General features: G+C 39.0%; 1 protein-coding gene across 1 annotated transcript; it reads left to right on the top strand.

The window, feature by feature from the left end:
- The first annotated feature begins 2,284 nt into the window (after window positions 1-2,284).
- Window positions 2,285-2,899, top strand: LOC125591882 (secreted RxLR effector protein 161-like). Its single transcript, XM_048766785.1, has one exon. The coding sequence runs from the start codon at window positions 2,285-2,287 to the stop codon at window positions 2,897-2,899; it is 615 nt and encodes a 204-aa protein (XP_048622742.1).
- Window positions 2,900-12,063: the final 9,164 nt, after the last annotated feature.

The raw sequence follows: 12,063 nt of genomic DNA, 5'->3' as shown, positions 1-12,063 counted from the left end.
CATCAAAGGCAAAGTCAAATTCGGTGATGGATCAAACGTCGAGATTGTTGGGAAAGGTTCGATCACGTTCATCGGAAAAACAGGAGAGAGAAGAGCACTCAAAGATATCTACTACATCCCAAGTCTTAAACACAATATCATAAGTCTTGGACAAGCAACCGAGATGGGTTGTGAGGTTAATATGAAAGAAGACTTACTGATGCTGAAAGATCCTCGTGGAAGGCTATTAGTACAAGCCGCAAGGCAACCAAACCGATTGTACAAGACGCCAATGGAGGTTGAATATCCGAAGTGTCTTCAAATACAAGAAACTGATGTTAAATGGATGTGGCATGCACAGCTAGGACATGTGATCTTTGGAGTCATGAAGAATATGGTAGACAAGGAGATGGTAGTAGGGATGCCTCAGGTGATACACGAGAAAGATGTGTGCAGCGCCTGCTTAGTTGGGAAGCAAACTCGGAAGTCTTTCCCGCCTAAAGCAAAATATCGAGCATCACACGCATTGGAGTTGGTACATGGTGACTTGTGCGGTCTGATATCACCATCAACACCAGCAAACAATAGATATGTATTTGTCTTAATTGATGATTACTCAAGATATATGTGGACGATGTTGCTAAGAGAGAAGAGTGAAGCGTTCGATCGATTCAAATAGTTCAAGGAGTACGTGGATAATCAAATGAAGCTACAACTCAAGACTTTTCGCACCGATAAAGGAGGAGAGTTCACATCTTCTGAGTTCATTCATTTTTGTGAAGAAAACGATGTAACTAGACATCTCACCGCACTGTATACACCGCAACAAAATGTTGTATTCGAGAGACGAAATAGAACATTAATGGATATGGCTAGAAGTTTGATGAAAGATATGAAGATACCTAATCAGCTATGGGGAGAAGCAGTATGTCATTCAACGTATCTCATAAACCGCATTGCTACAAAGGCTTTGGTAAATAAGACTCCATACGAAGGCTTGTATGTTAAGAAACCGAACATTGAGCATCAAAGGGTCTTTGGATGTGTAGCTTTCGCAAAAATCAACGGTCCTAATCTCAAGAAGTTGGATGATCGATCAAGGATGGTGATCAACCTAGGCACAGAGCCCGGCTCAAAATCTTACAGGCTCTATGATCCGGTCGCGAAGAAGATAGTTGTTAGTAGAGATGTAATCTTTGACGAGAAGAAAAGTTGGGATTGGTCTACACTATCAACAAACGTGGACGAAGAACCAGGATCATTTAAGCTTCCTCATATCGATGTTACAGAAGAAGGAGATGGTGATGAGCATCAAGATCACCAACACCAAGAAGAGCAAAACAATAATGAAGAAGAAGAAGCTGTAGACGCAAGTGAACAAGAGCAAGTAGCAGAGAACAACGATGCAAACCAAGACCAGCATGTAACATCAAGATATGGCCGTAACATCTAAAAACCAAAGCGGTTCGATGATTACATCCTACTCGCTGAAGTTGAAGGTGGCAGACTCTTGCTCACCATCGATGGTGAACCAGAAAGTTACATCGAAGCTGCAATGATACAAGCTTGGATCGATGCAATGAAGGCAGAGATCGAATCTATCATCAAAAACAAGACCTGGAAGCTCGTCAAGAAGCCGGAAGGTGTGAAACCGATAGGTTTGAAGTGGATCTATAAGATCAAGAGGAATACAGATGGAACGTTGATCAAATATAAAGCAAGGTTAGTTGCAAAAGGCTATGTGCAACAACAAGGCATAGAATTCGACGAAGTGTTTGCACCAGTTGCTCGGATAGAAACCATCCGACTACTCTTGGCGTTAGCAGCAACTAATGGATGGGAGATCCATCATTTAGATGTGAAAACCGCATTCCTGAACGGAGACTTAAATGAGGATGTATACGTGACTCAACCAGAAGGCTTTGTGGAGAAAGGAAAGGAGGATCATGTGTACAAACTTAGCAAAGCACTATACGGTTTGCGTTAAGCTCCGAGAGCTTGGAACATCAAACTCGACCGTGTTCTCAAGGAGATGGAGTTCACAAAGTGCACCAAGGAACCTGCGGTATATCAAAAGAAAGAGAAGGGGGAGCTTCTGATCATAGCTATATACGTTGATGACTTGTTTGTAACAGGGAATTCACTCAAAATTATCAAGCAATTCAAAGATTATATGTCAAGAAGATTTGAGATGTCAGACCTCGGGAAGCTTACATAATATGTTGGTATAGAAGTAACGCAAGGAGCTGATGGCATTCGAATCAAGCAAGGAGGATATGCGCAAGGTATACTTGTCAAGACGAAGATGGAGTCATGTAACTATACTCACGTTCCGATGCACACGAGTTTGAAAATATCAAAGGCAGAGGAGGAGCCTGAGATTCATGCAACATCGTATCGAAGCACCATAGGATGCTTAAGATATCTTCTTCATACACGACCGGACTTGGCGTTTTCTGTTGGTGTATTAAGCAGATATATGCAGAGTCCAAGAGAGAGTCATGAAGAAGCAGTGAAGCATCTACTACGATACATAAAAGGCACTACAGAGTATGGTCTCTTCTTCAAACGGGATGGAACAACGGAGATTACAGGTTACAGTGACAACAACCATAACATAGACGTTGATGATGGAAGAAGCACTACAAGGTTTATGTTCTACCTAGGAACATCGCCGATCACGTGGACATTGTGCAAGCAACCCACAGTGGCATTCTCTTCATGTGAGGCGGAGTTCATGGCAGCTACGGAAGCTGCAAAACAAGCAATTTGGTTAAAGGAGTTGATGGTCGAGATCATGAACACAGAAGACAAGAAGGTCGTGTTGAAGATTGACAACAAGTCAGCGATAGCCCTCACCAAGAACCCGGTGTTTCACGGTAGAAGCAAACACATACTCTCGAAGTACCATTTCATTTGAGAATGTGTGGAGTTCGACTTGATCGAAGTGAAGCACGTACCTGGAGTGGAGCAGAAGGCATACATACTCACTAAACCATTGGCAAGGATCAAGTTCGAAGCAATGCGCAAGTTCATCGGAGTTCGGAAGATCAACATACCCGAGATTCAAGTTGGAATTAAGGGGGAGAATGTTGGATAATTCCAATTAACTTGATGAGCAAGTTAACTCATTAAAGTGAAGTTTGATGGGTTAAGAAAAAGGAAAACATATCGAGCTTAGGAATGTTTTCATATTATTTTTAGGAAAAGATGTAGTTTCGTCCTTAAGAAAATATGTAGTTTCGTCCTATATGAAGAGTTCTTGTGGAGAGAAGTTTCATCAAGAGAAACACATTGAAAGATTTAGTTTTGAGAGAGTTTCTAAATCTAATAAGAAGTGTTAGTTCTTATAATTTTTGTGTTTCTGCAACTTTAGAGTTTAGACGAACCCCAAAACACAGAATTTATTTCTACTGAGGTCCAGTTCTTGCAAAGTCTCTAATTCGCAGATTCCTACAAAATACATGAAAATAAACACCAAAATTTAAAGCCTATTGTTATTGAAATATTAGCTGAACACCTACATGTATATAGTCTAGAGGGTTTCTATTTCTATCCTAACAACTTTGATCATGTTAAATACAACCCAAACAACTATTCAATGCTGAATACGACCTGAACTTAACTAAATTCAATTTTCTCCGAACTTGCTTCTATAATTCAAAATGTTAACAAATCTATCTCACTTGTTAAAATAAAAACAACGTCGTTTCGTGTTTGGGATAATTTTTGTAAAGAATTGTTATGGTTGAGGGATTCAAACACGATCATAGATACTCCCTTGACGAAACACACTAACTACTAACCCAAATTATATTTCTATATTAACAATATAACATTTATACTATATACGTTTCTGTATTTATGTATTCTTCTTTCGGGACTTCTCTTATGCTCCTTCTTCCATTGATTTATCTTATGCTACAAGCTGACCAAGCATATGTTTGGGTATCTGATGTGTATAATTATTTTAAAGGCCAAGTATTTTCAACAAAGTTTAGTCAATTCTATTGGTGTTAGTCCAATATTATTCAATAAAGGGCCATGGATTCGACTTGTGCCTGTCATTTTTAATGTTTTATTTCAAAAATAAAAATAAGTAACTGAAAAGCCTAGAATATATTTGTGCTTAGGCCATCTCTACAAAAACACCAAATTTGGTGTAATTCCATCTCTAACAAAACTAGGATTTGGCCCGTTCTACGGACGGGTTAGTAAACAATAAAATACGATTAGTATATGTCAATTTTATTAATTATTTGAAAAAAATGAAAATTCATGTTATGTATTGGACAAATAATAGAGAAAACTTTTTCTTTATACTTGTTTCATATCCTTTGTGATTGTTTTCTTTGGTTTTATTTTATTTTTTGCTATGAGGTTTTATTTTATTTATGTAAGATTATATGATGATACATATGAATATGGCATTAATAAAACTTCTTATCATTTGATATTGTGACCATTTAGTATTTAATTTTATGTATGGCTATGGGTAGGTTGTTTCAGATCGTTTATCCATATTTATAAGCCAAAAGGAATTTTCTAGAGCAGTTCAACATTTTTTTATATTTAAAATCATTCTATCTTGGGCATCTCCTCTATAAAATATACTACTGAGAGTAAATACTGAAACTCTCTTTTGCTATATGAAGCTCTAATATATTTTAATTATGGGATATTCAAACACGTTTACAGATATTCATTGTACAGCTTACTTGACCAATTCCATTTTATTAAATGGAAGGATACTTTGTAATAATAGCACCCTTCGTAATTTTTTACTTTTTTCCTATTTATAGTTAAAATATGAGTTTCAAACAATACTTAAAAGACAAATTGATTAGCTTAAGAAATCTAATCTGTAAAGTCCTTTTTAGTAAAAATTGATCACCTCAAGAATTCTAAATGTGCAACTAAGTTTTCACAGCATATCAGTTTCATGAGTCTATAGGAATCATAAGTGTGTTCTATTTGAAGAGTTATGTGTTTCAAGCGTCCCCTACGAATATTTATTTTAGAATTTCAAGATTTTTACAAAACTAAGCCATAAGTTTCACAGTGATTTTATTCAAATATGCAAATTTGAAATGTTTTATATTATTCCATTATGATACGAATCAGAATTATATTAGAAACCAAACCTTAGGCGAAGAAAGTAAATGTTACCACATAATAAAAGTAATAAAAAGAATAAGAGACAGGATAAGAAAAAGTGAATCTGCTAAAGCTTCTAACTATACTCGTTTTTATAGCAGATTTCAAAACATAAGCATACTCATTTGTTCTGTTTCAGATCACCTTAGGCTTTTTCTTCTTTTCGGCTTTAAATATTGCCAGATTCTCTCATATTCATGACCTTGAGTTCCTCAAACAGTAACAACTATGCTCCAAGAGTTAATGTTTTATGCATTGTGGTGATAGCGCAGACATGACTCCTGCAATCTCCAACCATCTTGTTGTCCACCACTATTCTACATGTAAAAGTGAACGTGATCTATTTTCAGATTCATCCATATGTTGTGAGTCTTGTGACCTTGACTTACGTTAAGAGCGGCTGCTCGAGCGAGAGCGTGACCCTGGCCTGTGCCTCTCCTCTCTTTCTCGATCGAAAGACCTCCTCCTGTGGATAAATGATGATACCATCAACTTAAGAATGCAACAATCTTATACCAGAAAATAACTGCAACACATTATCAGTACCTGTCACGGTCTCGACTTTTGTAATGATCATTATCATCCATAAAGTCTCTCTCATGTTCCCTTTTCTCACTATGTTCTCTGCTAAGGTGTCTATAACAATTTCTCCCATTGTGGCGGTCGCATTCACTATCCTTTTCATCATGTCTCTATCTCTGGCTGTCATGTCCCCGATCCTGGATAGGATCGTCCGGACGGACTGCGGTGCGAGGAAACGCACCAGTCAGGTCATATGACCTAAAGACTAGTATATCATGGCCTGAAGGTAAGGTTAAGGGCATCAGGAAGCTAAGGCATAGCTAATCCAAGAAGGAGACAAGCTCAAAGGAGCTGGACAAGCGAGCTAGTAGCTGGACAAGATCCAGGTGAAGCTCGATGAAGTGAGTGATCAGAATGGATCATGGGAAAACTAAGTCTAGGTCTGGAAATTGACCAAGGGACTTAGAAGGATTGAAGAAGATAAAGGAAGCAAGCTGGACACAGTGTATAACAGCTGGGCGATGCAGTAAGCAAGCTCGACCAGCTAGGTGAAGTGTAGTGCAGCTCGGTGTAGCTCACTGAAGTATAGGTCAGCTCCCTGAGCTGGATGTTCTAGCTCACTCAGCTGGATCAGCTGGGGATCAGCTCAACTCAGCTGGATTGAGTGTTCAGGTGTTGGGCAGTTGGGCCAGGTATGGACAGTGGCCGGGCCATGTGGGTGACTCGGGTGTGCCGATGGGCAAGTGGGCTCTTGGGATTGAGCCAGGGGCATGGGCAGCCCATGTGGGATAGTTTTGGACATTTCCAGGAGTGGTTTGGCAGTTCCAGGGCGTGTGGTAACTGCCATAGGCGAAAGGGTGCAATCTGTACCATTGATTAAATCAATGGCCAGAAATGATACCGAAGGGATGCATTGGTTAAGAAGTAACCACCCCTTCTCCTATATAAGGAAGGAAAGTCAAAGGCACGCCAGGGCTTCCTTCTACACCCTGAAACACAAAGAATCCAGAGAAAAATACAGAGTTGGTCGGATTCCCAATCCAAGACCCATGGTGGTGTGAAGGCCATAAAGAGACAGTTTTGGGGCAGATCAAGGGAGAAGTTGAGAACGACCCTCTGAACGGTTTTGATCACTGTTGACAACACCCAAAGCCTTATCTGGATCCTGTGAACACACGCAAATGGTGAGGAAAGGAGGGAGTTGGCCGGAATCCATTCCCAAGGGCCAATGCAGCCTTAAAGGGAGATTGGTGTGGAAAGCAGTTTCATGGGGAACAAAGAGGGAAGTGATGCACGACCTTTGGATGGTGATTGATCATGGATGATCATGTCTAAGGCTTCCTCTGTGTATGGGGAACACACGCAATTGGTTAGGAGAGAAGGGGAAAGGCTTGACTCCACTCTCAAAGGCATGAACAGTCTTGAAGATGGATGCAGTATAGAAACTGGTTTCATGGAAGTTCCATGGAAGGAGTGATGGGCACAAACCATGGTTAGATCTTATCAATACTGGAAGTATGTGATAAGGGTTTGATGAAGGCGTGCTAGGAGGAGCATGGACGCCCCTGATGAGGTAACAGGTGGGGACTGCAGACAATTGGACATAGTCTGGTACACTATGGGCTGATCTGGTCCTGCAGTTACACCTTACTCTGTTTTATGATTATTAATCATATTATTTCTTCTTCTTATGATTGAGATTGATGATTAGACATAGTAGCACTGAACCATGGCTTGGCCGGTTCAGAAGAACCCTCCATGGCCTTGGTTTGGCAGCTAAGTCCGAATCTCTTACTTCCTGATGGATTTATGGCGATCTGACTTTGGAATCCTCTTAGTGGTGAATTATCATGAATTATCATGGTATTTGGGGATTTTTATCTGATTGATTTCGAGATGGTCAAGGTGGCCGGTGGGGCTGTTCTAGGTCAAGATCCATAGGATCGAGATCGGTTCTTGGAATTCTGACTTGACCATTCTCTTAGTTAAGATTTATCATGAATTATCATGAATCCTAATGAGTTTTTAGGGATTGATTTAGAGATGGTCCATTGGGCCGGTTTGGCTGATCTTGGCCGAGATCTATGGGATGGAGGCCGGTTCTGGGAAATCTGATTGGACCATTCTCTTAGTTATGATTTATCATGAATTTTCATGAATTTTAATTGATTTTTGGAGCAGGTTTGCTTGCAGTCGAAATTGCACATGAGGACATATTGGGGTCAGATCCTTGTGTTAGGATAACTGATCATATGTTTGTGTGCTGGAACATATTGTCACTTATGATATTGATCATAAGGAATTGTTGGTTATCAACCTTGGTGTTGGTAAGGCAGGCCGTGTGTGATCTGATCATGGGCAAGGATGGACGACCTGATCCTTGGATGATGGATCAAGGTGTCTGATCTGATTGATCAAAGGATGCACCGGTGGTAAGAGCAACACTAATCAGGTTCAGTGGGACATGGTTCCATGACTGATTAGGAAGTATGAAGACTCATCAGTTCTGAGTCATGTGGGGTGGTTGGTTGATTGACTCAGGATCTGATGGGCATTGTTAGTCCATGAGCTGGACTTGGTATCATAAGTTGATAAGGCAAAAAGGATGTGGGACAGTGCATGAGCCGGTAAGGGCCAGATGCATGCCCTTACCTGTTTGAAAACTTCTCAAGGGTTACTTATGTCTGTGGGGATGGTTGGCTGAATGACTAAGTACCCAAGGGAAGAGTTTATGCATGTATAAGGGAGTTGGACGAGTGGACGGGGAGCTGGGCAAAGCTACCTCGCAGCTCGATCAGCTGGAACAGAGCAGCAAACCTCAAGTGAAGTGGTTCAGCTCAACTAGCTGGGTGAGCTAGCTAAGACAGCTAAGTCAGCTGGGACAATGAGCTAACAAGCTCTGGGAATGTGGCAAAGGTATGATCTGTCAATGTTGCATAGATCTAGATAGAATGGCTTAGGGGAACGGAACCTCTGATTGTATGACTTGGTCTAGGTTCAGGATCGACCTTGGAGCTAGCTGGCAGTTGTGTTTACTGACCAGTAGCTGAGGTGATCTGACCAGACAAGTGTTAGATTGGATTTAGTCCAATGGATGATAGATGTTATTCCGCTGTGCATAAGTTGAAATGATCTAAGCTAGGGAATGACTAAGGTAGTCTTGAGCTAAGATTTGAGTTAGCTCTCGCCTATGGGCAATATTTTTAAATAAAGGGCAAAATTTTTAGAGGTTCGGTCAATGTATAGACCGAGCGACGTAAGGCATCAACCGCGGCCTAGTCGGCCGGGATCGGGTCTTACACTGGCCCTGCTCTTCATACTTTCAATGTCAATCGTGATTCACGTCTGTCTTTTTGACGTCCCATTTTCTTATCTTCCTCACTGGCTATTGAAAATTCCGTTTCAAATTCATGAGATTCAAGCTCTGTAACAAATGGTAAAGACTTCTTCAAAAGGTACATAAGGACCATAAGTAAAATATGAACTTTACATCACATAATAATATATAAAAGCTCCCTCCAACACAAGGTCAACGAAGCAAAACATACAAATGAATTAACCAATTCTCCGGCGATAAAAGAGTGTAAGAAAGTCAGCACATGCATTGTTGTTAGTGATCAATGATATCTTGTGGTTGTTAAGAAATAGTAAAGCAAACCTGTGAGGAAGCTGATCAATGGAAATGGTTCCATCATCTTCTGAATGCTTTCCAGCTGCTGCCTGAAATCACTGAAAAAGAATAACAGTGTACTAATTATTCAGGGTTACAATACGGTTTTATATTTTTAGATAATCAAAGCAAACAATGACTAAAACCATAGCAGAATAGAGATATACATATTAACTTACCACACTCACTTTGTGTACTTGGTGAAGAATATCTCCTCATGAGGTACAATGCCCAACTCTTAAGCTGTAAAAGGAAAAAAAAAGGAAGTTGCGTTAAAACTGGTTTCTTATATAATCGTGATTGGAAGACTTATTTAACCTCTCGTTCCATTCAGGCTGAGAGAGATGGATTTGCCCCAAAACTTTAAATTTGAATGAATCCCCATAACCAGAGAATCTATATTGAGAACATGAATGAATCTAACAAAAAGTTAGTATAAAAAAAACCTTGCTACGACATAATCCGATCCGAGAAGCATACATATAATATATTACTTTGTGTTTGGTCTGTAGATTTAACAAAAGAATCTTCATCAGAAAAAGGGAAAAGAAAATTATCATGCTTCAGATCTCTATGCATAACTCCAAGAGAGTGATAAGCTTTCAGCTAAGAAAATGAAATTGGGAATTAGCCATTATCGAAGGATGTGGGAGACAAATATCAGGATCAATGATATCATAGAATATATTTATTTGGTGAGGAGGACTCTGAGGAGGCATATATATACTCAATCAGAATACTTATGAGAGCAGTGAAGATACATTCAAGAGCATGTAGTGAAATCCTTGATTGAATGCCTTAACTACGAAACGTTACCTCGTCACGCTGATGTGGAGTGGATGCGTAACGGCGGTGGTTTTGGATGTGTAACGAAGATTGGAAGAAGATGAAAGAAGACGATTGATTCGATGACGATTTTACAAGATTAGGGTATGTAAGGTTTTTAGAAAATCAAGTTTTTAACCTGGGCCGTATATGAGGTGCTAAGAGTTGATTTCGGAAGATTTAATAGCCCAAACACATGATTTTTTAAAAAATTGGCTAAGTAGAGATGACGTGGCATATTTAAATCTCTTGATTGGATGATTTTCCTTGCAGATGTGGACAGCCTCTCCTTTGAGTCTATTCCCCTTTTATTACTCGTTTGATACCAAAATTGACATCATCCCACCAAATTTGGTGTAATGTTAATAGTATTGCACCAAATTTGATATAACACTATTCATTACACCAAATCTTTAAAATACATATTTTATTATGTTTCATTTAATAATATAGTTAATTACTATCAAATTGTAACTAAATATTAATATATTGTATTATTTGCATTTTTAATTTATTTTCACACAATTAAAAACTTAATTTTTATTTTTTATTTTTATTTTCAAAATAAATCACTAAATGAGTATTATCATTTATCACTTACAAATAATAAAAACATAAATAACAATCTAAATGTGATAAAATAATTATTTATAAATAACAAATAATAAAAATATAAAAAAAAAATTAAACTGAAAATATTATAATAATATATAATATTACTTTTGATGTAAAATTTGGTGTCATTGTTGGAGATGACAAAAAAATTATGACACCAAAAAACCAAATTTAATGTAATTTCAAAATCAAATTTAGTGTAATTTCAACACCAAATTTGGCGTCATTGTTGGAAATGCTCTTAGGGACCCATATAATTCATGCACGGTCTTGTCTCCCAGCCATGAATTTGACCAAAGAAGCTTTGTTGAGTCTAGATGTTTCGACAAAATCATTGAGCTCTGATGCTGTCAATGGTGTCGAATCCGATGAAAAACAAGTTAAAACGCCGGATCCTCATTGGCCTTACCTAAATCGATGGTCATCAAACTTGGTTCCTGTCTCTTCTACTGCAACTAATTTTGTTAATTTTTTTTTTTTGGGGCTCAACTTCAACATTCATTTTACAATGCATTGGTACAAAGATTTAATCTCACTAGAGATTATTATACCACATACCACATAATACAATGAAGTAGTCTAGTTCCATCCTGAATCACTGAGTTGGATCCAACGCAACCTAACGTGCATCATGTATTTTTTAACTACAGTGGGATTGAATTCACTCCACGAGACGAAGTGAACCATCCCTTTAACCTCCTAAAATTCGACCTCAAATACAAAATAACTCAACACACAATTGACCTGAAAACCATATGGGATTATCATTCCTTGCTCACGCTGTTAGCATCCATAGAATAAGCGTGATGGTCCTTGTACCAACAGCCAACACCAAGAGGCGCGCTCCCGTATTGTCCCGAGTCCATTAGGTTTGTTATCTCAAACTCTCAGCCGAGAAGCCGGACATGGAGACCAGAATGAAACTCGGGCTTCAGCAGAACAGATCTTCGCTTTGGGGGGGGGGGGGGGGGGGGGGGGGGGGGGGGGGTGTGGAGGGCGTACCACCGGATCGAGACAGAGCTTCAATTCTGGCGCCGGGATGTAGATCTCCGCCACGTACACCGTCAGGGCTCAAGTCTCTGGTTGACTACGCCGTCGCCTGAGATCTCAAAATTAGTCCACGTACAACTAATTTTGTTAATCATGTTGAAGATCTCAAGCATCTAACATTTAAAAAATAAAACATTTAACTTTATGAAACGAAAAGAGTAGTTTCTATTAAAATATATAAATTATTTTTAAATGTTTAAGTATTAATTGGGAATTGAACAATAAGATGCATACTAAATGGAGAG

Source organism: Brassica napus, chromosome C8, assembly GCF_020379485.1.
Source record: "Brassica napus cultivar Da-Ae chromosome C8, Da-Ae, whole genome shotgun sequence".
NCBI lineage: Eukaryota > Viridiplantae > Streptophyta > Magnoliopsida > Brassicales > Brassicaceae > Brassica > Brassica napus.
Note: the sequence above shows the minus strand (reverse complement) of the source record. Positions and strands in the feature narration are given on the sequence as shown.